Source organism: Aspergillus fijiensis, assembly GCF_003184825.1.
Source record: "Aspergillus fijiensis CBS 313.89 unplaced genomic scaffold BO72scaffold_39, whole genome shotgun sequence".
Lineage (NCBI taxonomy): Eukaryota > Fungi > Ascomycota > Eurotiomycetes > Eurotiales > Aspergillaceae > Aspergillus > Aspergillus fijiensis.
In genome coordinates, this window is record NW_024469015.1 from 292731 (window position 1) to 317306 (window position 24576).

General features: G+C 54.4%; 11 protein-coding genes and 1 non-coding gene across 12 annotated transcripts; 5 read left to right on the forward strand and 7 right to left on the reverse strand.

Moving 5' to 3' along the window:
* Positions 1–91: 91 nt before the first annotated feature.
* Positions 92–2340, reverse strand: pfa4 (putative palmitoyltransferase with autoacylation activity Pfa4; the record flags this gene model as incomplete). Its single annotated transcript, XM_040943202.1, has 6 exons — positions 92–948; positions 1033–1111; positions 1205–1501; positions 1607–1778; positions 1943–2027; positions 2076–2340. The coding sequence occupies 6 exons, from the start codon at positions 2338–2340 to the stop codon at positions 554–556; spliced, it is 1293 nt and encodes a 430-aa protein (XP_040799363.1). The 3' UTR covers positions 92–553.
* Positions 2341–2778: 438 nt separating this feature from the next.
* On the reverse strand, positions 2779–4455 carry BO72DRAFT_460578 (galactokinase galE; the record flags this gene model as incomplete). The annotated part of the gene is made up of 3 exons (XM_040946475.1): positions 2779–2815; positions 2868–3749; positions 3800–4455. The coding sequence occupies 3 exons, from the start codon at positions 4453–4455 to the stop codon at positions 2779–2781; spliced, it is 1575 nt and encodes a 524-aa protein (XP_040799364.1).
* A 764-nt stretch (positions 4456–5219) lies between these two features.
* On the reverse strand, positions 5220–6934 carry BO72DRAFT_382726 (putative chromosome segregation protein (Pcs1); the record flags this gene model as incomplete). The annotated part of the gene is made up of 3 exons (XM_040941483.1): positions 5220–5446; positions 5498–5938; positions 5992–6934. The coding sequence occupies 3 exons, from the start codon at positions 6932–6934 to the stop codon at positions 5220–5222; spliced, it is 1611 nt and encodes a 536-aa protein (XP_040799365.1).
* A 4340-nt stretch (positions 6935–11274) lies between these two features.
* BO72DRAFT_470212 (class I SAM-dependent methyltransferase) lies at positions 11275–13243 on the forward strand (the record flags this gene model as incomplete). Its single annotated transcript, XM_040947010.1, has 10 exons — positions 11275–11331; positions 11405–11454; positions 11559–11616; positions 11750–11794; positions 11888–11923; positions 12037–12155; positions 12275–12300; positions 12402–12432; positions 12514–12868; positions 13010–13243. The coding sequence occupies 10 exons, from the start codon at positions 11275–11277 to the stop codon at positions 13241–13243; spliced, it is 1011 nt and encodes a 336-aa protein (XP_040799366.1).
* Positions 13244–13656: 413 nt separating this feature from the next.
* BO72DRAFT_t189 lies at positions 13657–13730 on the reverse strand. Its single transcript has one exon. It is a non-coding gene; the product is annotated as a tRNA-Ile (tRNA).
* Positions 13731–14028: 298 nt separating this feature from the next.
* BO72DRAFT_408566 (uncharacterized protein) lies at positions 14029–15258 on the reverse strand. The gene is made up of 2 exons (XM_040942386.1): positions 15041–15258; positions 14029–14967 (listed from the first exon to the last, which is right to left on the reverse strand). The coding sequence occupies exons 1-2, from the start codon at positions 15197–15199 to the stop codon at positions 14248–14250; spliced, it is 879 nt and encodes a 292-aa protein (XP_040799367.1). The 5' UTR covers positions 15200–15258; the 3' UTR covers positions 14029–14247.
* Positions 15259–16851: 1593 nt separating this feature from the next.
* Positions 16852–17363, forward strand: BO72DRAFT_382763 (nuclear transport factor 2 family protein; the record flags this gene model as incomplete). The annotated part of the gene is made up of 2 exons (XM_040941486.1): positions 16852–17255; positions 17279–17363. 2 exons carry the CDS (start codon positions 16852–16854, stop codon positions 17361–17363), a joined length of 489 nt encoding a protein of 162 aa, XP_040799368.1.
* Positions 17364–17580: 217 nt separating this feature from the next.
* On the reverse strand, positions 17581–18742 carry BO72DRAFT_529501 (DUF967 domain protein). Its single transcript, XM_040950245.1, has 2 exons — positions 18309–18742; positions 17581–18219 (listed from the first exon to the last, which is right to left on the reverse strand). The coding sequence occupies exons 1-2, from the start codon at positions 18342–18344 to the stop codon at positions 17710–17712; spliced, it is 546 nt and encodes a 181-aa protein (XP_040799369.1). The 5' UTR covers positions 18345–18742; the 3' UTR covers positions 17581–17709.
* Positions 18743–18897: 155 nt separating this feature from the next.
* On the forward strand, positions 18898–20589 carry BO72DRAFT_433488 (putative C6 transcription factor). Its single transcript, XM_040943203.1, has 3 exons — positions 18898–19635; positions 19683–20115; positions 20165–20589. Exons 1-3 carry the CDS (start codon positions 18935–18937, stop codon positions 20501–20503), a joined length of 1473 nt encoding a protein of 490 aa, XP_040799370.1. The 5' UTR covers positions 18898–18934; the 3' UTR covers positions 20504–20589.
* On the reverse strand, positions 20564–21794 carry BO72DRAFT_433492 (zinc-dependent alcohol dehydrogenase; the record flags this gene model as incomplete). The annotated part of the gene is made up of 4 exons (XM_040943204.1): positions 21635–21794; positions 21216–21583; positions 21094–21172; positions 20564–21045 (listed from the first exon to the last, which is right to left on the reverse strand). The coding sequence occupies exons 1-4, from the start codon at positions 21783–21785 to the stop codon at positions 20564–20566; spliced, it is 1080 nt and encodes a 359-aa protein (XP_040799371.1). The 5' UTR covers positions 21786–21794.
* Positions 21795–21850: 56 nt separating this feature from the next.
* On the forward strand, positions 21851–22401 carry BO72DRAFT_174734 (uncharacterized protein). Its single transcript, XM_040939418.1, has one exon. It carries the CDS (start codon positions 21999–22001, stop codon positions 22320–22322), a length of 324 nt encoding a protein of 107 aa, XP_040799372.1. The 5' UTR covers positions 21851–21998; the 3' UTR covers positions 22323–22401.
* A 529-nt stretch (positions 22402–22930) lies between these two features.
* On the forward strand, positions 22931–24034 carry BO72DRAFT_460586 (uncharacterized protein; the record flags this gene model as incomplete). The annotated part of the gene is made up of 1 exon (XM_040946476.1): positions 22931–24034. The coding sequence occupies one exon, from the start codon at positions 22931–22933 to the stop codon at positions 24032–24034; it is 1104 nt and encodes a 367-aa protein (XP_040799373.1).
* Positions 24035–24576: the final 542 nt, after the last annotated feature.

The window sequence follows — 24576 nt, forward strand, 5'->3', positions numbered from 1 at the left end:
CAACACCTGGTCCTTGCAGCTGCGTACGTGGTATGTGAGACATGACTTAGTAGCGAGTTAGAAACACAGATAATTGTTGATGTCCTAGACTGAAAGTGTGATTATTGTGATAGTGATCATAGTCTCGATGCTTTGAAACATGCCGTACCCACTGTGTGAAAGATGATTTGTATAGTAAACAACCGTACACAGTCTGCTCGGCCGTCAATGTCCGAGATGTAGCCTCGACTTATCGCGACCTACCGTCCGAACACATCATCCGAGTTATTGCTGAGGAGGGTTCCTTTTCCGGGCCGTCGGTTGATTGACCTTGATCAAACCTCGGATTTACCGAGCCACCAAGTCTGTAAACTCCTCGGACTAGTAGACTCTCCTACTCGCCGCTACCGACCAGCACAATACCAGACCCCCGGATTCCCCGGGAGACCTCAAGCTCTATTGCTACTGGATTGTATGCCTCATACCATAAGCTATATGATATCGACTACCATCCTCAGCACAACACATTGGTCAAGTGCATCCCTTCCCCCTCACACACATCCAAACCAACCCATCAAGAATACCCCCTCTGCACCATCAGAACCGCCAACGGGATATCTTCCTCATCGTAGAACTCGACCTCCTCCTCGACCCCAAAGTCCCTGAGCCGGTCCCCGTCGGCATTGCGCCAGCCTTCCTCCCCGTCGTCTGAGACTGCGTCCTCAGGCTCGCTGCTGCCGCTGTTGTCGCTGTTGCTGGCGTCGGAGTCGCTGGGTGTCTCCTGTTTTCGGACAGAATGGGTGCGGTCGAAACGTTGGTGGAAGCGCTTGCGGCGGAGGATCTTCTGGGGTGTCCCTGTTCCCGATGACGAGGCGGCCAGAAGGCCGTTTTCTGGCGCTGCACCTGCTGCTGCGGGAGCAGTCCAGGGGATGCGGTCTGGGTCGGGCGGGGGCCAGGTGGTGTTTGGATCTGGGGTTTGTTAGAGCCATCGTTTAGAATCGAGTGCTGTGCTTTTGGCCATCTCTAGACAAAGGAGACGGATGGTGTACGAACCTTCAAACCCATTAACCTCGAACTCCAACCCCGATCTCCGATCGAGGGTTCTCGCGAATGGCCAGAACCAGTTTAGGATCTGTACCATCAACCATATAATTAGCATCAAACCACCACCTCAAGCATCCTCTCCCCAAATCTCCACACTCCAAAAAAAAGGAAAAGAACATACATTCCCCGACCCCATCCCCTGCCTCAAATTTCCCCACACCCCAACATCATACGGAAACTCCTGGCGCTTGATCCGCACCCGAACGCCCCCGGGCCCCTGCAAATACCCGCCGAAATGCCTCGCGCGCCGCAGCAGCGTCTGGTGGCGTTCAATCTCCCACTCCTCAATGGTGGTGGTGTTCAGGGCGAGGGCCCACACCGTGCGCACCAGCAGAATGAACAGCATGAACACCGTCAAACTATTAACAACCAGCAACACGAAGAGGTGCGCGAGCTGGAGAGCGGTGGGGCCTAGATACTGTGTTCCACAACACCCAGGATTGCAGAGTTAGTCCAAGACCTTGCCCTTTGGGGGATTCTTTTTCAGCTATGCTAGCAGCTGGAAACCGAGAGGGTAACGAACACTAGGCCTCGCCCTCTCACGCCACACCAGCCCCGCGCGCTCCACCAGCACGGCCTCCAGATACCCCATCCCGACCACCGCGTAGAATAAGAACCGCAGGAAGTGCGGCAGCGTGAAGTGCGACACGCAATTGGCGGTCCACGGGCAGTGGTGGTCCATTTTGGGGATGCATCTGCAGTTTGTCCCCAAGATATAATACTCCGGTTAGCGAGCGGCCATCAATACATAGGGAATCTTAGAAAATATCATCATCATCATCATCATCATCACCATCATCCAACCTGGTTGCCATATTCTTCAGGGGCATATGGGAAGAAAGGGGCGGGGGGCTCCAACCTCTGACATGTCCGACAATGATGCGCCCGCGGCGGCTTATACGCTTCGCATTTGCGGCACCATCGGCCGCCGCCATTGCCGACAGCTCCATTGGGCTGGGATTTGCGCGGCTGCTGCTGCTGCTGCTGCTTACGATCCTCTGGGGCAGCAGCAGCCGCCGCGGGCTTCCAATCCCTCGGCACCCGACCCGGGTCTACAGTGCAGGTGCGATAGTAGCAGATCCAGATACATCCCGCCAGCAGGTTCAGCCGCCAGCATTCCGCGCGGCGCAGCGGGGCGGGCTCGAAGTGGTTCAGGAGGTACTGCGAGCCATACGCCAGAAAGCTTATGAGGGTGGCGACGGCCGGGGTGGCCAGTTTGGAGAGGGAGAATGATGGTGATGAAGAAGGGGTGGGCATAGTGGTTGGTTCATGACATTTTTGTTGTTCTTGTTTATTTTTTTTTTTTGGTTCGGGGTATGAAGATGAGAGCGAAGAGGAACTACGGAGCGGAGTACAGTAAAGGGGAGGGATGATCGGTTGGCTGATACGCTAATCTTGGGGTAGCTTGTTTGTATTGTTTGTTTGCTTGGATTGGGGTTGGTCGGTTGGTGTTTGGGTTGTTTGTTTTGTGGGTTGCTGATAGCTAGTTATGCAGAGCTGGGATGACATCATGGCAAGCTTATCTGAAATGGCTATTCTTGCTAATAAGACATCAAATTGCTATAGCACAGGCTGATGGAGGTCAAGTGGATTAAGAGTCATTCCAACTGTAATCATCAATTACTCATACTCAGAATGAGCTATATTACATCATCGCTAGATAGGACCACGCTGCACGCTGCAAAACATAACCCCCTAAACCTGAACCTCCGCAATAGCCGCGCCCGTCACCCTAGAACAAAATTAGCATATGTAACCATGACAATCAGAGAGAGGGAACATACAAGAACGATCCGTTCGACGGCTTGCTGATCACCATCGCCTGCGCCAATTTCTCCTCGCTGATCTCCGGGAAATGCTTCAGGTAGTACTCCTCCTTCAGAGCCTTGGTGACGGCCTCGACCTTGGACTGAGGCAGCATGTGCACCGTGCAACCACCCCAGCCAGCACCCGTCAGCCGACTACCCAGGGTGCCTGCACGACGCGCAATAGCGCAGATGTCGTCCACCTCCGGAGCGCTGCACTCATACTGGTCACGGCAGGAGGCCTGGGACTCGTTCAGCAGCTGGCCCAGGTACTGGATGCGACGCTCGTCCAAGGTGTGGGCCTTGGCAAGACAGGCCTTGAAGTCCAGCACCCGACGAGCCTCGGTGAAACAGTGCAGGGCGCGCTGCCGCAGGAGGAAGCGCTCGGCCTGGACGGGGAACGAGGACAGATACTTGGACTCCAACTCCGGCACCGTGATTCCCAGCAGACCGGCAATCTCCTCCCGCGTGTATCCGGTCTCCTGAGTCAAGATCTCCCGAACGCTCTGGATCACGGAGTCAATCTGGTACTCCAAGGGATCGCCCAAGCGACCTTCCTTGCGCATCAGCTCGTTGTGGAAATTGCGGAGACTGTACCCGAGCGAGCTGTTGTCCTTGGGCAGGGTCAGGCCGTGGTGGGCAGCCAGCACCACCGAGGCGAGAGTGCATTCAGCAACACGGAGGTTGTAGTGGCGTGGAGCGGTCTCCGCCTTGTTGGAGGTGACGAAGCTCTGCGCCATGAGGAAGGTGATTTCTTCAGTCGCCTTGGGGATGGGCACGTGCTGGACCGAGAAGTTGGGGTAGAACTGAGTGTAAAGCAAGTATCCGCGACGGGAAAAGATGGAGGCCGCCTGGTCCATGCTGTAAAACGTCAGAATGGGAGCGGGTAAACCCAAAAGGACAGCACTTACCCTCCAGAGTAAACACCGACTGCGCGCTCAGAAACAACGGCCAGATCGAGCAAGTCCTGCTTGGATACGTCGTGGTTGTTGGCCTTCATCACGGCTAGAGCACTGGCGCACACAAAGGCAGCACTGCTGGAAATGCCACCACCAGGGGGCACGTTTCCATCGAGCAAAACCTCCATGCTAGCCGGCGCGAATGAGCCGTCGGCGTTCCGTTGGCGCAGGAACTTCAGGGCGCCCAACAGGCCGGCCTTGAAGTAATTGACCCAGTCATGCTTTTTGGGGTCGATCTCAACGTCCGTGTCGCGGGGCACGGTGAACTCGCGCGTGGGGAATTTCTCCGGGTTCACGTTGGAGATCTTGACCACAGACTCTGAGCCAGTAGCAGGGACCACCTTCACGGCGATGATCACATCGACACTGACGGCAGTCGGAAGGACATCGTACAGGTTGTAGTCAATATGCTCACCAATAATGTTGACGCGACCGGGACTGCGAGCGACAAAATCGGGGCGCTGAGAGTATAGCTTGGTGAATTTGGACACCAAGGCATTGAAACGAGTCTGGTGCTCCGGAGCGACCGAAGTGGTTGAGGCGTCGTCGGTTGCGTAAACCTCCGCGATGGTTTCGGTCTGGGGGACAAGTTCTTGCGGGGCAGCCATGGCGGGGTACGGTGCACAGCAAATGCGGTGGGAAAGTTATTGGGGGGAGCGGGGAGGGAAAAGAAAAAGAAAAGTCGAAGCAAGAGGATGTCAGGGGAGTTCTCAGGTGAAATAGTCTGTCAGTCGAAGAGAAGAAGAGAAGAGAAATGCCAGCTGGGTTTCCAGTTTAATTAATTGACTAGGCGGCGATGGGCTATGACGGTTCCTGACCCAGTCGACAATTTTGGCGACAACTCTGATAGGAGGGGAAATTTGGCGAGGTCGAAGTTGGCGAACGCCGAAAGCGAGCCAGGCAGAGAGAGAAAAGACCCTGCCCCAGTGAGTTGAATGACCACCCCGAGGGGCACCCACGGAGGCCCGCAATCGCAATCCCGCCCCGTCGCTTGCCGCAGTCCCGTCTTCGCCTAAGGCTCCCAGCCGAATCATCCCATATGATGCCGAACGCACTCGCGGAATAGCTACCTGCCGGAGATCTCATATCCCACTCAACTCCATCAAGCAACACATCGTTTGGGGATCACATTGATATTAAACAAGAAAGAAAAAGATAAATTGACACGCCTGTTGGTATAGAAAGCCCCAGAAAACATCAGAAAAAAAAAAAAAAAAAAAAAAACTAATCAAAAGAAAATCAAGATCAAATCCAATGCCGGATTCTGCGGCCCTCCGACAACTCGGCTAGGTCTCCCTCGAGGGCCACGCTTAATACCGCCCCACATAAATTCCACCATATAAATACTGCGGACGCTCATTAGCCTCCAGGGCTAGCAGTTGGCAGCAGTACTCCGCCGTTTCGTCAAAGCATCAATCACGCGAGTATAGAACTTGGATGCTTGTTGGCGCACAAAAGTGATATCAACCGTCAAGTATTCAGGAAGAATATCGATCAAGTCACGGTCGCGTTTATCGTCCAACAGAGGAATATACTGGAATTCAGCGGACTCGTAGTTGGTGGATGATACATGAGGGACAACCAGTTTGAAGTGAAGAGCTGTAGCCGAGTCAGCGCAAGCACAATGCACCGTAGAGCCTGTATACTTACTTCCGTTGCTGCCGGTCTGGATACAGTCGTATAGAGTATCCGACTGACGCTTCTTGATATCACGGATGATCAAACCAGTGAGATCACTGTAGAGATCCTCCTTCAGCTGCGCAAACTGGGCTGCCTGCGCAGCTTCGGCGTTGGCTGCCGCATTGGCGCGGTTGCCGCCGCCCTTGATCGCACTACCAGGAACCTTCAAATTGGCAGCCGCGGTCTCGAGACTTGCGGCGGTGTTGCGGGCAGCAGAGAGTTTCGTCTGCAACGCCTTGACCTCATTCTGAGCAGAGGAGAGTTGGGTTTCAGTCTCCTCAGCATGGGTCTTCAACTGAGCGACCTCCGCGTCCCGTTCCTGCAGTTGCTTCTGAAGCTTGCGGCTTTGTTGACCAAGAGCCTTTTGAGCTTCCAACTCGGCTTTCAAAGCGGCAATCAGATTGTTTGAGGCTGCATCGCGTTAGTCGGTTCTACCCTCTGTCTGCATAGGATGGTACACGCACCGGTGGTCATGGACTCGCACTGCTTCCGTAGCTTCTCCATATTCGCATTCGCTTCACCTATGCCAATCTCCTTGAGTGTCCGGTAGCGGTTCTCGAGGGTATCGCATTTCTTCGTCAGCTCTCCAATCTTCCGTCGCAACTCAGGCTCATCACTGGTGCGCGGCTTGGACGGAGATACCCGCGCATCCCGCAGAGACTGCCTGCGCTTAGTCGGAGAGGCCGAGCGCGAGCGGGTCCCAGTTGGTGGCGCCTCTTGCAGCACCGTCTCATCGACTTCCTCCGCTGCATCCTCCGGCACATTATCCTCCACCTCCGATTCATCACGCGTGTCCTTCGTCCCGGTTTTGTTCTTGGCTCGCGTCTTCTGCGGAGGCGCATCGCGTTCTTCCGACGGCGGCGGTTGTTGGCGTCGCTTGCTCGAGGGGGTGTATTCGAATTCGCCGTCCGCTACGACGGGCTTGTCGGTCGGTTTGCTGCGCGACCGTGAACCAGCCCCGCCCGTCTTGCCCGACTTCGAAGCCTTGCTGCGCTTGGAAGGTTTGGCCGCGGTCGGTTGCGACTCAGCCAGCTCGTCGTTGGAGACCGCTGCAGACTCCGCCACCGCAGGAGCTTGTGCTTCGCTCGCGGCCTCTGCGGGCGGTTCCTGCTCCTCCGGTTCATCCTGCGGTGCCGCTTGCACCGAGTTCCTGCTGCCCTTGGGCCTGCCCCTCCTTCCGCTCTTCTTGCTCGAGCTCTCCGGCTGCGGTTGTGCATGGGTGGACTCGCGTCTCGGTGGTGGCGATGCCTTCAAGTCCGTCGATTTGGACCGTGGCCTCCCCCGGGCCTTTTTCGTCGGGCGGGCGCCGTCGCGTCGTTCTTGTGCGCCGTCGGCCTGGATCATGCTCTCGTCGTCGGAGCCAGCCAGGCTGGACAAAGCTGCAGCTGCCGCCTTTCGTTTCGGCATTTTCGCGGTATATATAGGAAGAAATGATTTCGTGTGATGGGAAACGATACGTGCTGCGACGCGACCTCGGGGGTACACCAAAACCTCGGCGGATAAACAACTAAAACCAAAGCGGCTCCAAGCTATGCGGGAGTCTGGGAGCTTTCTACTTGTTCGATCAGCACCTACTTCTCAGAGCTTTCACCTCAAGACTTAGACAAGTATATTACCGCTAAAAAAAACAATGGTTCTGCTAAGTCACAAATAAGGATCACAATGACAACCCGACCATTCGACTGCTTGGCGGAGCTGCCAGCGCGTCGGCGCGGGAGAAAGTTGTGACGATCCGATGTGTGGTTGTTTGCACTGTTTGTTCCCGGCATTGCATGTTCTCCTCGCTACAAAGTCACAGCACTTCGTAGTCATTTTCTTGGGTTGAGCATTCGCTCTACTGTAATTGATCTTGCCTATTTAACTGACTGTCTACGCTTACATGAGGTGTATGAGCACTGTCGCATCATGGAAGATTAGTAAGGAAGAGATGTAGGGAGTTATAAGAATCGTCATCTAAGTGTTAAGTATATTCTGTTCTGATCGCAACTGCCGAGGGAAAGGTAATCTAAGCCGCACCCCCCCCCCCCGCGCCCCCGGCGCACAAACTGCTCTACCATGTATTCCACTCTCCCCCCAGACTCTGATAACCATAAAGAGCCGAGCATCATGCCATCACGAAATGTACACTTCTAAAAGGGCTGGCTCTACGCCCAATCTCCACTTCTGTCAACCACATGGCCCATCCCTTTCCTGAGCCTCGACTCCGTGTATCGCCGTGAACCCAGTTGCTCCCCTCCAAGTTTTGCTTAGTGTCTTCTGAAATCCGTACATTGACACAGTAGGAGTCCAGAATATCAACACTAAGTCCCTTAGCTTTTCCATAATGAAACCTCTCCAATCCCTCAATAGTCTGGCGCTGTGCGGGTAGGGCACCGACTCTCCCCCGACCCATCCGAGCCATAAAAACCACTCAAGGGTCGAATCCTTGCCCATGCTACGCCCAATATGAGAGCACCGCTTGGGCCCTTCGAACTTTGGGGGGGGAAAAGGCCTGTTCTGTTCATTATCTGAAGTCAAGTCGGGGCCATTTGGACCGCCCCGTTGTGGTAGGTCTAACCGATGGCCCGTTCGGTACTAGCTGCGGGGACCCGAATGTATACACTTACAGTGGGATAGTCAGAAGCCAGCAGCAGATTTCTAGCTACTTACTACGTAGTCGCAGAGATTGGCTGCGATGTACATGGTTGAACCTGGCACTTTCGCTGGAGGTGCTACCGCCAGGTGGGCGGGCTGCAGTCAGCATGGGATTTTTCAATCCAGGGCGATGCCTTTGTCTGCTCTTCTGGCCCTTCCAAGCTTGGAAAATGGTCGGTTTTGCATTATTCTCTGTGCTGGACTGGGTGAGGTCTGGTGATGGATGGCAAACGTGTTTTGGGATGCTTCAGCAATGATCAAGGGTTCTTGCGGTGAAAATGGATCGATTCACCTGAGACATAGATGCAACTGCAGTGATGGGATGGATGAGGCGAGGGTCGATGATAAGTCCATACACGGTACCCTGTACAGAAGTCGGTTGTTCAAAAGTACTGTACAGTCCTTTCTGTGAGTGGCTTTTCGGTTCGAAAGCCCAACTCCTTACGATTCAAAAGCGACGATGCGATGCCCCATGCAGGTCCCGCCTTGCTCATTGCTCAGCTTCTCCTGCCAGATGGCTCTGATCGATCCATGCCGGCTCCTGCGAGTGCTGGGTGTACCCGCTTGGACCTCGTGAACTCAGGGCTACCATCGAAGGGGTGGGTTACTGCATATCAGTGGCGAGCGCATACAAACGGGTGGAAGTAGGACGTTACATGGCACTTGATAGATGTCGATGCGGGGATTAGCAATTTGCATAGCATAGCTGGTTGTGGTCGAAATTCACGGAAAACCGTTGCCGGGCTTGAGAGCACAACTCGAGGAACGGTTAGCGGGGAGGCTACACACATACAGTACGGAGTAGACTACAACGTGTACTTGACGGGAGGGGGGAAGAAGACCCACTACCGGTGCCCGGCAGGGGCCGTCCGGATGTCTGTTGTTTTGACTTTGGAGCACAGGAAGAGGGCATCACACCATGACCATGACCAAGAAACTTTCCTTTTTGGACATGCTAGACGATGGTGACTGTCAGAGCGCAATGCCGGATAACAGAACCCAATTGATCCATGCAAAGTCATCTTGGATGATGTTTTAGTTATGCGAGGTCATAGGCTGACAAAAGCAGAGCCGAGACTGTGCATGAATGCATTCGGGCCGTTCGAATGAAAAAATGCTTTAGACTACAGGCTTGACTCTTGAGAGACTCGAAAGGTGAAAAAGGTGGAAGGAGGGTCCCGTTTGTTCTCCACAATCCACACCGATTCGCACATTGGACTCCTGAGTCCTGAACAAACACGGATGGGTCTTTTGGATTCCACGGCATGCTGACAAGAGGAGTGACACATGGCGGGAACTTTAGACTTTTGACGCCTGGGCTGTTTTCCACTTCCCTATTGATCCCGAGTCTTTGCATTTCGACTGACTGCAGTAGCAGGAGGTGAAAAGAAAAAGCAGTTGTGGGAAGAAGCAAAGTACGTAACACCGCCTAGAACTGTTGAACCAATTGCATGTAACGAACGGCTTTTCCTGTCGGCATGTCTCGAGTCCACCTCTGAATTCCACTGCATCATCAGCGGGGGACTTGCCCCATTCAAAACCTCGGTCTTCGGCTTGGCTGCGTGGGCTTGCTCGCATACGGCTTGCATTGGTGTGTCCATCTCCGATCTTTTCTCTTGCTGAAGAATGGTGATGTGGAGGGTGGCCATGTTGTTCTCATACTGAGTACTTTTGACCACCTTCGAGCAGTATTTAACAAGGTTGAAGTTTGCAAGACAGTTGAATTAACTTAACTTATACGGTTCAATGATTGGAGTAGTCAGCAACTTTCACCTAACTAACGTTACTAGGTAGAAAGCTAGCTCTTTCCGCCTATCGCCGATAGGCCAAGACCGACCGCATTTCTTTGCTGTCATCAACTCTCCCGTCACTCGAACCTAGACCTCCAAGACGACTTTTCGGAGCACCAAGTATAGTTAGTCACTGAACTGGTCAACACCCCTGCACTTTTGCATGTCCAAGCCTCCAGACAGATTCCGTCCAACTTAACCTAAAGACAACGATCTATCTTCTAGTAGCAGCTGTGCGGCACGGACCAACATTTATCGCATCCTGTAAGCGACCGCCACCACCACCATCACCACCATCACCACCTTCCCCACTGCATCGTGAAGCAGTGAGGGAGCTCTGTATGGAACCGCTTGTCGGGCGCTACTGTACTCCGTACTCGAGCTAGCTGTACGAAGCCTCCTCCGAGGCCCAGCCAACGACGAAAGGATTGCGGTGGGCGACTGACTGGGGTTCAAACGGTTATCCTGCATGAAAGCTCTCAGAACCCCCAAGACAGACAGACGGGAACAGGCCCTGCCTGAGTATCCTTTTCTTCAGTCTTTCAAGGTTTGGCTGCATGCATGTCTGGCTTTTTTCCTAACTTCCTTTCCTCCTCGGCCCAGTCTCAGTCTCTTCTCGCATCTCATCACTGGCCCGCTGAGCCCGATCCGACTGTTGGACTGTTGAGATATCCATGAAATAACCCCCTCCCCTTATTGTTTATTATATTATTGTTATTACTACTCCGTATTATTGCATGGCTTCTTACTTCTTGGATCTTCTTCTCTGTTGGTGTCTTATGACCTTCTCCTATCCGATTACTATCTTCATTACTCTTGCTTCTCAACAGAAACTGGCTTAAATATCGGAGTTCCTACTACTCCGAAAATCGATTTTCATTCTTGTTTGTTTTTCTTTTTTCTTTTTCTTTTTTTTTTTTCATCTCTGTCCATCCCTCTTTTTCACTAACCACATACCATCCATTAGGTACTATTTTATGCTTAACTAATTTAGGAGAGTTCCATCGGGGCCCCTTTTTTATTCTGGAATTTTACTACATACATCCATCCATCCATCCTCTCTCTTCAACGTCGCTGCTTTTGCCTTGACACCGGATTATTTTCACTTTGCACTAGCGGGGCCATTCGATAAGTTACCAAGAACTCAGCCGGGGTGGTAATTCACTTCTGGCCACCGCTCCATCGCTCAATCTCTCGATTGCTCAATCATCAATTCATCAATCAACCGATCTCCAATTATTCTAATTCTCGCCTTACCCACTACCACACTACCACCATCGCCACATATCCCGCACCTCACCTTTTTTTGTTATTTTCTTCAACATGAGCGCCGACAATGCCCCTCCACATGAAATTGATGACAGTATCATTGAGCCGGATGTCAGTGACTCTGCCAAACTTTAACCTTTCCCCCTCCCACCCAAAAAGCCCCGACTAGATAGCTAACCCGCAGGTGCTGGCGGGACAGGACTTCGATGACAATGACTCCACTTATCCCGACTCGTAAGTTTTCCAGCCCACGAGACTGACGTCCGCCGTTCCGTTGGTTCGCGCTGGATCACTACCACTACAACCCTTAACGAGAACCATGCTAATATTTTCCACAGGCTGGACGATGCTAGCTATACTTCCAGTCTCGAATCGAGTGTTATGAACTATAAGTATGTATTTTGAATAAAGACAAGAATTGTTATTTCCAGCCCGAGCTAATACGTTTCCCAGCTATGAGGTACTTCTAGGTTTCCTCGTCGCCTCATCTCCTCGTCCTTTCGCTAACTAGGCTCCTTTTCCTTCCCAGAACGGTCGCAGATATCATTCCTACCATGAGGGTGAATATTTTTTAGTATGATACACTCCTTCCGCTGCGAGGGCCCTGAACGCTCTCGACGCAGTTCAACCTCGGACCTCGGAACGTCCATACTGATCAGTATTGCAGCCCAATGACGAGCAAGAGCAAGATCGCCTCGATTTGGTTAGTACACCACGCTCACATATACGCACACATCTCCAGCGGAGAAGACCGAGGGAAGCGGCGGAGATCCGCACAACGAATGATGGATATTAATCAGACGACACTGGATACAGAGCCATCACATCTATAGCATGCTCCTGAAGGGAGAATTGCACCGGGCGCCTGTCCAAAACCCGGCTCGCGTCCTGGATCTGGGCACGGGCACGGGGATCTGGGCACTAGACTTTGCGGAGTAAGTCGGACTCCTACAATTCTGCGGAGAGAACCACAGACTTGAACTTAGGCTGCAGCTGCAGTGGAGGAAGGGCGATCTGGGAAACGAAGTGGCTAATACGGTGCATCTTCCGGCAGTGCGAATACGGGATCCGAAGTTATCGGTAAATCCAGCTACCCACCTAGTCTTCTATGACCGCGCGCTTTGTTCTTAGGGTAAAACGATGTGACTGACCTACTGGGGCTTTTTCTTTTCTGGATACAGGCAACGACCTCAGTCCTATTCAACCATCATGGTAAGTACTCGCCCCTGGGCTTTATCTTTAGCTCCGCCCAGCCACCAAAATCCAAACACCCAGGGTTAACATCCAGTCCAGGGTCCCCCCCAACTGCCGCTTCGAGGTTGACGACTTCGAACAGCCCTGGTCCTACAGCAGACCGTTCGACTACATCCACGGCCGCGAGCTCGAGGGCTGCATCCGCGACGTCGACCGGCTGATGGCGCAGGCGCTCGAGAACCTGCGGCCGCGCGGGTACTTCGAGATCGCCTCGATGGAGGTCAACACGTACTCGGACGACGGGACGCACCAGAAGGCGACGACGCTGCTGGAGGGGATCAAGTTCATGCACGACGCGGCGCGGAAGCACGGCAAGGACTTGCAGAGCGTGCTCGGGTGGAAGGAGAAGATGGAGAAGGCGGGGTTCGTGAACGTGCGGGAGGAAATTTACAAGGTTAGCCCCTGACCCTGAGTCCCCTGGACCTGTAGGAAAGCTCTTAGGGGACTGGCCATCTTGTTCGCATCCGTTTGGGGCAGGCCAAATTCCAGATCGGCGGGCATATGATAAGCTAACTGGATATATGACGGGTGACAGCTCCCCCAGGGCCCCTGGGCCAAGGATCCCAAGATGAAGGACCTGGGCAAATTCCACCAGGTCAACATGCTGGAGGCCATGGGCCCTTACTGCTACGCGCTGTTCACGCGCGTCCTGGGCTGGCAGCAGCCCGAGATCGAGGTGTTCGTGGCCGGGATCAAGAACGAGCTGCGCGACCCCAGCATCCACCTCTACACCAAGGTCCATGTCGTGTATGGGCAGAAGCCGGAATGACATTTCGTGTGGTTGGGTGTGCTGGTTTTTGTAAAGTGGTGGCCTTCGTGATGATGACGTTGATGCTGATGACGTTGATGATCTCGTGTTCCTCCCCCTGCCTGTGATGATGATTTAGCGTTGAGCTACTATTAATGAGAATGACTACTATTTTTACGATACTGTTACTACTGTAGTTGCGCTGGGGCTTGGGGTAAGTGGGCGTAGATGATTGTCGGGGGGTAGATGGAAGCGCGGAGTGAGGTGATTACTGTACGGTACACAGCTGGTGGGGACTTGAAGGGTGGTCAGGATGACATAGATGCCCTCCTCCGCAATCTGCCTTCAACCATGCAGCATCAAAACCAGGCGATAAGTGCCGAATCCCCCTGTTCCAGGGCCTGTAAATTATAGGTTGAGAAGCAAAAAGAAGCTGGTCCCAGAGGGGCTCGAACCCTCGACTTTAACGTTATTAGCGTTACGCTCTAACCAACTGAGCTATGGGACCCAGTTGATATCTTGTGCTTCGTGTTTAGCTGTCACAGGGCTTGTATAGCAGCAGTGAGAGTGTGCACGCCTTGTGTGGAAATGGACCTAATACCGTGGCCAGCAGGACTGGAGAGAGCTGGTCATTGTAAATGACTTGCCGGATTAGCAATTGACAGATGGCTGGTTTGTTGGATGACCCACTTGTCTTGGTAATCACTAGTGGTGTATCCGACCGAGCCTTCGGGAGCTGCGTCATAGGCAAAGATGGGTTGGATGAGCTACTACGGAGAGGGAAGTTCACCTTCTGATCATCATACCAACTTTCAATTTTTGTTCTCCTGTTGTGTTCTATGGCAATAGCCATGCTAGTACTACTCCGGTATACGCAAGCAGAAGACCGAGATACTGAACGAACCAGTCAGATATATATCCCATCTAGTTGCAACTCCATACCCACACAGCCAAGAAGTATATATAACCTTTACCCCCAACAACCCACCCACAACCAATGTACAATACAACCCCCAAAGGAAAAATCACAACTTCAAGTTCCCACTCCTCCCCCCGGCAGGAGCAAAACTCCCCTCTCCACCCCCAATCGCGGCCACAATCGCATCCACACTCTCCAGAACCCACACATTCCCCGCCTCACTCGCCAACCACTCCGCCCCCGCCTGCGTCTCAACATCGCCCGCCCAGCTCCCATCCTCCACCGCCTTCCGCAACCCGAACACATGCGAGGTCACCTGCGGCCCGACGCCCGTCTGCGCCCGCAGACACGCCACGGCCACCAGCGAAGTGAGCACCCGCCCGACCCTTCCGTTGCCCGGAGGATCCGCCAGCAACGCCCCGTAGTTCATGTTCAGGATGTGCACGGGCAGGTCCGGGTGCGCGCGGGCCAGCTTCTCGTAGAGCTTCTGCTCGAAGGGCCGGTAGATGCTGTCCCAGAGGGCGCGGCCGCGGGCGCGGATGGCCGGGATGCTGGCCGGGGTGGGTTCGCGGGTCGGGGCCGTGGACAGTTGGGCGGTGATGGATTCCGGCAGGCTGGCGCGGAAGGCGTTGAGGCAGTTGATCGTGCGCGGGATGCCGTTGAAGCTGATGCATTTTAGGCCGACTTCGCGCATGAGTTCGGCGGTTGCGAGGGGGGAAGGGGGTTCGGTTGTGGGCGAGGTTGAGGTTTCTGTGGGGGTGGTGGTGGCGAGTTCGTAGAGGAGGGTTAGGGAGTCCGGGGAGTTCATCGTCATTGTTGTTGCTGTCTATTTTCCGGGGTGTTAGTCTGGGGTACGCTGCGGTACGGGGGAGGGGGCTGGAAGAGGGGGCAAGACGCACCGATAGGGCCAGCCATGAGGGTTGCGAGATGCCCTTGGCTTGGGCTTCTTGTTGGATCTTCGCGTACACCGACTGGATGTTGCGGGGGGCTGGTAGGGTGTTGGGTCGCGCGGCGGGTGAGTTGATGAGCGCTTTGAGCGCGGGGGACATTCGTGACATTTTTTCCTCCGCTTGGGTGAGCCGGTCAATTTTGTGCCAGGGGGGGTGTGTGTCTCGTTGTGGTGTGGAATTGATGCTTTAGAGGTTGGGGATGAGCCGCGAGTCTTATCTAGGGACCTCGGCTGCCAGATGTGGTCGCCGAGAGGGCCGGATGACGCCGTGGTGTGGGTCCCGGCTTGTCTTATTCCGCCAGTTGAGGACTGCACACTGAGTACGGAGCTCCGTATATGGAGTAATTTATTTCATTAAGCAAGTGACTAGACTAAGACTTGGTGAGTCTGGTGTTCTATAGCTAATGTAGAGAGATAGATCAATCCAGATGCAGTAGAGTACTTCTTACCATACGCGACGTAGTTGAGGCGTTGTCTCGATGCCTCGGAGGAGGACACAGTGCATCGTGCATCGCGACAGGAGGAATGCTTTCGAGGGTCTTCCGGTCAAACTGGAACAGCTAGTAGTGACGGAGTGCAGTCGAGGGAATTGGCGATGACAGGACATATGTACTCCGCGACGGACAGATGCTGCAAGAGAGTGTCCGAGGAAAGCCTCCGAGTCAGCGACGGTATGATTCGGGACAAAGACGACATGAGCCAAACAGCGGAGGGGGATCGCTCTCGCGAAGAGTCACCACTGCTTCATGCAGAGCCCCATCTCAGGCCGTCATCATTTTGCTCTCGATGTCCCCGAGCTCAACCCATATCTTCGCTCGATACATCCGTGACCAGCAGTGGGCGAGACATTGCGTGGTGGCATACGAATCCGGGTAGACGGCCCATGTGAGATGGATTGAAGAAGTGCAGTTGCGGCAGGTTCAGCGCCGTGAACTGTTGCAGAATGGTTGGGATCAGCGACTCCCTCTTTTTCTTTGAAGCCAAAGCGCCAATTCGTCGCTTTGCGCCGATTGACTTTTTCTATGGCCCAGCCAAAGGGCGTTATCTGCTGCTATGACCCTGATGTAAACGAGGCCCATCTTCCTTGAGATACTGGCTGCCTTCAATAGGGTTCCCCCGCTGGCTTCACGGAGAGATGTATACCGTTACACTCCCGCTCGGACCGTGTAGATAGGATCCGAGAATGGGTGAAGCTGAGGGCGCCATGCTGTTAAGACCACTGGGTCGGGATCGGGACGGGAGAAGAGAGCCAAGAAGAGACAAGCAATTCCCCAGCGCCACTGCAGGGCTTACGCCTCTCAAACACGATAAATAGATTCTGTTCCTAGTCTATCACTCCGTCGTAATCATCTCATTCCAAGCGACGATGAGAATCTCCCCAGCAGGCCGTAGTCGCGTTGATTGGCACTACAGCCCGCCCCCACCGGTTAGGGCTACGGAGATTAGTCGCGGATTTTACCCCCTCGACCGAACAACCCAGTAAGAGACTCGGTCTTCCCTTCCGGTATCCAGCCTTGTTAGTGACTTACGGCCGGTCTGTCTAGGTGTCTGAATCTCCGTCGGTGGTTCCTTTAGGAAAACATGAAAGATTGGTATACTAGGTTAGTTAGTAGTATATTACCCCCTCCCACAATCCCAGGCGCTACAGTACCAACCTCCCCCCCTTTCCCCAGCCCAAAACCAAGGTCAAAGAACTTCTTCCCCCCAAAATAGAGTCAAACAGAACCACTCAATACTCAATTCCTAATCTAAAAACCGACCATGTCCCTCTTCCCAACCACCCTCCCCGCCCTCCCCCTCCGCGAAGCGATCGTGGACCCGCTCTACCGCGCCGTCCTCTCCTACGACGACAACAACCTCCCCCTCTTCGAGTCCGCCTTCTTCGAGGACGCCGTCCTCGACTTCGACGGCCGCGTGATGGAGGGCCGCGCGGCCATCAAGACCGGCAGCTGGGACCCCGTCGCCCCGCTGGACACCACCCACTTTTTGAGCAATGTGCGCATCAACCTGCCGGCAGAGGATCGTGGGACCGCGACCGCGACCGCGACCGTGACCGCCTCGGCGTTGGCGCAGCATTTCCGGGCGGGTCAGGGGAATCAGCCTGACACTACTCCGTTGACGAGCGGGGCGCTGTATTCGGTTGAGGTGGCGAGGGACTTTGCGGGGTGGATGGGGAGGGGCAAGGAAGTGGTGGTGGGGTGTGGAGGATTAAGCGGTGGAGGATGCGGTTGGTGTGGACGGAGGGGGATTGGGGGGTTATGACGGGGAACTAAGGTAGTAGGTAGTAAGTAACCTTGAAGGCTGGAAGGGAGAGAGGTGGTGGGCTGGTGAGTTCTTGTTGCGTTTGGGGAGAGAGAGGAAAGGATACTACCTAGGTGCTACCTTAGTTATCGAAGTGAGGAAAGTACACTGGGTAGTATAACTGCTGGGCTTGTAGCCTGAGAAGGCATGTTGGCTTCTTCTTGTAGGCCTGTAGTAAGTAATAGGACTGATTTATTGTGCCTATCGATTGCTACACATCCAGGCATAACCTGCTACACTTGACAACTGGACTGCGGTGCTATTTCTGTGTAGATCCGGCAGTGGAGATTCATCATGTCCCTCTGGTGCAGCACTACCTCAATAATCCAGCCCATTATTCCATCGCAAGGCGTACGTGCAACAATGGCAGTCGAATCCAAACTGCTCTTCTGCCAGGCTGGACCGGACTTTCTCGTACTCGAGCTGCACGCCCACCAACCGAAAGGCATCATCGAAACACATCTTCGCATTGAGGGCACGATGCAAGATCTCGCTCCGAGAAAACTTGGCCGATTGAACCGTGCTGCTCACCCCCCAGCGCAGCACGGTGTTCCGCTTCCGGCGCACCCACACCTCGTTGTCCGGGATCGTGCCGGGCTCCGTGGCGCACTGGAAGACGACGTGCGGCGGGACCGGTTGGTTGTCGGTGAAGGAGGAGGGTAACGGCGCCGTGGTCAGCGTGATGCTGATGAGGGCCGGCTTGCGCGAGGTGGCCGGTAGGCTGAGGATCCGGTCCCGGAGGGCCAGGCCTAGGTTGAAGGCGGTCGTGGCGGTGAAGGTGCTGAAGATTAAGGCGGGGGAGGTTTCGTGGGCGGTTAAGGTTATTGGCTTTTTTTTTGTTAGTTTTTTTGTTTTTTTGGGATGGAAAGGGGGGGATTGGGGATTGGGATGGGGGGTTTGAGGGGCTGGTAACGTACGTCGGTGCTGACTTGGGTGAGGGGTCGGTCTTCCATTTTGGTGGTTGTGGTGGTTTTGGATTGGTTTGGGTCTGGGTATAGGTTCAAGGTAGATTGGTGGTGAGGGTTTTTTGTTTGGAGGGTAAGAGGTGAGGCCGGGTGAAGTCAACAGTGACAAGCTGGGATGGGGGGTTTTATACCTATTGTACGGAGTACCGGTGTCCCGTCTCCACGTCCCAGGCCTGCATCGGGGTTCGCCCGCGGGGAATTGCTAAGAGAAAGGCAGTAGGAGTAGTTAGGGAGGAGGGAAGGTCCAACACGAAGAAAAGTGGATCAGGGCCGATGACGTCGGAGTTGCGGTTCCGCGGTTCGGGATTGGAAGGTGGACTTTGTTCTGGTCTTCGGTGAGAATAGAGAATTGTGTGTATATGTGTTTATGAATAGTGCATCTAGTAGTGTAGTATGTGGTAAGTTAACGTTAATGTGTAGTACTAGGGAACGAAAGGAAAGGAAAGGAAAGGGTGCATAGTAACTATCATCTGCATTGCTCCGCTTCTTCCCCTCTTTCCTCTCCTCTCCTCTCCTCTCCTCTCTCCTCCTGTCTCCTCCTCTCCTTACAACGCTTCGCTCAATCATTTCCGGTAGCAATGCGCCACCTCGTCAAAAAAGCCTGTGATAAATGCATTGCCCGCAAAATCAAATGCAGCGGCGCTCGTCCCTGCGACGCTTGTCGCCAGAATCCCAAGCAGGTCATTTGCACCTACCTCAAGCCCGTCCGGCGCAGAGGTCCCAAGGTGCGACGATTGTCGACTCCCAAAACACATGCAGCCCCCCAGTCCCCAAGTCCCGACGATGCTCCCTCAAAGCACCGCACTACAGTTCCTCTGGTAGCGCTGGCGTATGTTGTTCAGCTATACCGGCAATCCTCCTACAGCGTCTGGCCGGTCATCGATGCCCCCGCCCTCCTCGAGAAGCTCAAATCAGCACCGCCAGTCGACACTCTCTGTCTAGCTCTGGCCCTCTCTGCCGCCACCATGGCTCAGTTGCAACTGTCACCACTGCACACTTCAAACGTCACCGTCGACTGCACGACCCTGGCAGCCGAGTGCATGAGGCTGCGGGACGCGAGCTCCTATCGAGAGCGCCCCGACGTGCGAAGTGTCCTCGCTTCGTTCTTCCTGCATGTGTACCACGCCAAGATCAACCGACGCCACACGGCGATGACCTTCATACAGGAGGCCATCGGGGGGGCTCGGCTTTTGGGTTTGGATGCCGGGGGCATGGCCTGCGATTATGATGTGGTTGCCAACCAGGAGGTGGTATTTCTCCTGCTCTGGATCTCGGAGAGGTAACGGTGCTGTCTGCCGGAGGGTTGCCGTTATTGACCGTTCGCAGGGGCTATGCTATGCATCTAGGGCTACAACCGTCGTATACGCTTCCCGTCGTGATCCCTGATCTCGGTTCCGAGGGTAGTGCAGAGTTGAAGGGCTTACTGCAGCTGGGCCAGCTGTTTGCAACCTTCGATGTGACCTGCAGCGGGCGTGAAAGTGCAAGCACTCCGGAGTGTCTGGCAGAAGCCGAGGCAACATTGGCAGTACTATCTCGAGGGCAAGAGGGTGGCCCGTCAACGCGTCGGGCGGACTACTGCATCACTAAAGAATGGATGCGCACGATGATCTGGCAGAAAGCACTGTCGCAGCGGCTGCTCTCGTCGACTTCTGGTACGGAGCTCATGACCTTCCGCTTTCCTGCAGTCGTCGGCCGTTCTCTCCTCTGCTCTCTGCAGGGGTTTACCGAGTCGGACCTGCTCCCATTGGGTCGGGATCAGGTAAGCTCTGCCTGGTTCAAAGATTGGGAATCACGCTGAGAGCGGGCAGTTGTTGAAGTGCTTCGAGGTGACGAACTCACTAGCGGATATCATCCTGCTGGCTGGGTCGAGCGCAGTGCACTCGACCTTGCAGTGGAGGCCGCAGGACTTTCTGCATGCTTTGTACCAGAAATTACTGCCCTTCCTGGAGCAAGACCCCATGCTGAAGGCATTGCTCCGGGCTAAGACTGCTGAAGCTTTGGTCAAAGCTCCTGCGCGTTTGTTGGGCCTCGGGCATGGTGATAACAGGCTTGAAGAGCAGATCTTGAGCTGTCAGACGGAAGAGTCTGAGGAAGCTAATGTGGAAGATTTCTTCACCACTCCATGCCGAATTGAATCGGTCATCTGATTTGAAGTGGCTGTCTACCTATGCTGCACAGAATATTCACACCTTCAGCAAGATGCTGGCTCACTCTGATATCTGGAGCACAATTCTCCCCGCAATATCGCCCTTCTCCATTTCCTCATAAACTTGAGGCAAGTCCTTGAACGGTCTGACCTTGATCTCAGGCTTCACTACCCCGCGACGGACTAGATCCACTGCCTCCATACATTCTTTCAGTGATCCGACCAGGTTGCCGGTGATCCGAAGCCCTTTGATCACAATGGTGGCGATCGGCGTTTGCAAGGTTGGCCGCCCTGGCGGGATTCCCACACAGCTCAGAGCCCCTCCGACTCGTAGCATCTCGCACGCATGAGCGAAAGCTTTGGCGCTGCCAGCGGTTACCACTGCCGCATGGGCGCCAAGTCCGGTGATCTCATGGACGCGCTGGACCGGGTCCGTTGTGGTAAAGTCAATGAATTCGACGGCGCCCAGCTTGAGGACAAAGTCCCGCTTGTCACCGGCATCTACGCCAATGACAAGTGCTCCTTGTGCTTTCGCATATTGCACTAACCAGTCAGCATTCTATGAGGATGCTCTGCTCCGATACAACTCACCTGCCAAGTGCCCGAGGCCTCCCCCTGCGCCGACCACCACTAACCAATTGCCCGCGCGGATGTTTGCATTGAGAACAGCCTATACAGTCAGCGATATACTTGTGGCGAGTGAGGTGAAGTACCTTGTAAGCCGTCACACCAGCGCACAGAACGGGGCCAATGACTTTAGGATCGATATCATCCGGCAGGATCGTCAAGTAGTCAGCATCCAACGCGATGTACTCCTGGAAGCTTCCATCCTCATGATGGAGATGGTTGGTGCTTTTGATGCAGTACTGCTCGGTTCCAGCCAGACAAAACTCGCATCGTCTGCAGATCCGACTTGAGAATCGTATTCCGACAAGCCCTCCGACCTTTAGGTCTGTTCCACACCCTGGGCCGAGCGCCACAATCCGTCCCACGCCTTCATGGCCGCCCACATGGGGGATCTTGATGTTTGTGATGGGTGTGCCCTCGGACGAGGCAGCTGTGCCATTCTTTGTGTGCAAGTCTGCATTTCATGGATTTTAGTATGGGTTTATCATCGAAACGATGTACTCACCACTCTGGCAAACCCCTGTGTATAGCACTTTGGCGAGAACCTCATTGTGGCCCGGTGTAGGAACGGGGTAGTCCTCGCGGAACTCGACACTGCCCCCGAGTTCGTTGACCAGAGCTACGGTCTGGTTTTGCGGGATGGATTCCACGGTCATTGCTGTTGCAACAAGAAGATTGTTTAGTATGAGCTGACGTTGAGAATTTGTTCTGGTGGGAGGTTTAAGTAGACCTGGCGGTCGTCCAATTTGAGCTTCAACCGGGTTCGATTCTGCGACCTATGATGCTATTTCTCCGATTGGCTTGTCTTTGCATTTTGCATTGATTGAGCTCTGCAGACTGTGTATTTCTCCGAGGGGCCCAAGCATTGCATGCGGAGAAGAGGTCAAGTCACGGGGTGGTTGATGGTTGCTTGCTTTGTCTATTCGTGTTCTTCCCCGCCTTTTGCTCTTCTCCTCACTCCATGCACATCATACTCCTTTGCCATCTACCAATCTATGGACTACCCCTCACGGTGGCTAGATGCATGCATCATGCAGCAATTCTCCGAGGGTTTTCTCCGGTTGCCTTACCAAGCAATGACAAGCTTTGTGCATGCTGTTCAGGACTACTTTTGGAGTCTTGTCTGGCTCTTCACCCCACACCCTACGCAATGGTTCGAGATTCCAAACTTGGATGCTGCGATAGCCACTTGAATTAATGGCTCTGTTTTGACCTGAACGGTTTCTCCGTCGCCTTCAACCCTCATTGTCATTGATACAACGATTGTCTCTACAGCTACGATAGTCTCTAACACAAGCCATCAAGATGCCAGGCTTGTCTTGTGACTATGGGTCATACATCTCAGCTCGATCTACTCAAACTTCGACAATCTATGTCGATGTCTTAAGTTTGCCGTTGTTTTCTTCAGCTCTATCATTCGACAAGGCAGATGGCTGAGACGAACATCAGCCCCTCTAGACACAATAAATATAGTGGGCTTTTTCAGAGCTGTACAAAGCATAAGGCCTACTTCGAAGGGATCCGATCCGGGACAGCAACTTGACAAAAAGGTTGGCTCTTTGTCAAATCAAACAATCTTATTGTCCTTCCTCGGTTGATCGGTGTTTATCAAGAACTAACGACAGTATCGACATCAATCCCAGTTTGCAGGCAATCATGGAGAGTATAAATGCTACGCTACCGAAGCACTCTGCCTCGCCGGCCCATACTTCCATCGCCATCTCCCTCACACCTCTGTTATTGACACCTCTTCCGACACCCTTCTGGCGCCTTTACGCATACGTGTTGTAGAAATCCCAAAATGGAGTCTTGTAGACCTGCAAACCCCCCCAATCCGGAGTCGGGCGAGTCAGCCCCTCCCCCCGATCTGGAGAATATGCCCGTAGAGCTGTTCTGGCAGATGGCGCAGCACCTCCCGGTTGAAACCCTGACCAGCCTCCGCACCGTATCCCGGAAGGTAAGCGCCAAGGCACTGCAGCCCTTCGCGCAGTGCGGCTTGCGCACTCTGTCGATGACCCTCGATGCGCGGGGCTACGACAAGGTGGACGAGATCGCCAACCACGAGTTCTACCACAGATTCCCCCAGCGGCTGGCCGTGTATCCGCCGGAAGCCCCGTGCGACAGCTTCTGGACGGATGCGGCGCTGCGCAAGCTGGGCCAGACCCTGGAGCACCAGCTGGCGCGGTGCCGGGAGATGGTGCTCTACTACGGCGCGCCGGACCAGGCGGACCGGATGGACGACATGCTGAGCCTGCACGCGCTGTGCCGCATGCTGGCCGTCAGCCAGATCCCGCTCCGCTACCTGGTGCTGTTCCGGCGACAGGCGCCCGAGCGCCGCGCGATCCAGCTCCTCGACTGGCCCCAACCGTACCTGCCGCCAAACATCTCGGGCATCTGGACCGAGCTGCGCCAGCTGCACGTCTACGAGCCCGAGGACAACGGCGCCATCGAGTACCTGCGGGTGTTACTGCCGGAGATCCTGCAGAACGCGTCGCAGCTCGAGGAGTTCAAGCACGTCGTCTCGCCGCGAGTGTTCTTTCGCTCCTACGTGATCCCCCTGCGCTGCGCGATCTGGGCCGGCGAGGATCCGTCGCTGCGTACGCCCGCGCCGCTCAAGCGGGTCGAGGTCGCGGGCTCGTACATCAACCTCGAGGACCTGATGGGGTGGCTGGGAAGGTACGGCCCGACGCTGGAGCGCGTGCAGATCTGCGTGACGTACGCCCACGGCAGTGCTACGCTGTGGTCGGAGGTGCTGAAGCATATGAAGGAGGTCTGTCCCGTGCTGCAGTATGTGTCGGTCGTGACGTGCCGGCGGTCGCTGGGCTGCGTGGAGTCGGAGGACCGGGGCCAGATATTGGAGGCACTGGACCGGATGATTGAGACGGCGGAACATGCGGGCATTTAGGTTGTAGCCGTGTTCGTAGCCGTAGTTCGTAGCCAGCTTTCGTAGCCAGCTTTCGTAGCCAGCTTTCGTAGCCAGCTTTCGTAGCCAGCTTTCGTAGCCAGCTTTCGTAGCCAGCTTTCGTAGCCAGCTTTGAAGCGACGTCACGGATGTAGATCGTACCTCCTTTGCCGTATTTCATACATCAACATGATTGAGACTGATCACAACTCATCACAGTTCGCTCTCTTGTCTCTTGTAGAAAAAAGTATTGCATTGTAAATGCGTAGCTCGCGTCTCCTTTCTCCACACATCCACATCTTGCTTACTGTAATGACCCAACAGCTCAATATCAAACCAAGACTGAACCACAATCCATTCCTTCAACCAAAGACTATAGTACTTATCAATCTCCCTCTCCAACCTATACCCACCCCTACCCCTATCCCTACCCCTACCCCTAACAATGAACAAACAAAGAATCCAAATGTAAACCCCCATAACCCAAACAAACAACACACCCCCCTCCCCCACTCCCCAAGACCATCCCCCATCCCCCATCCCCC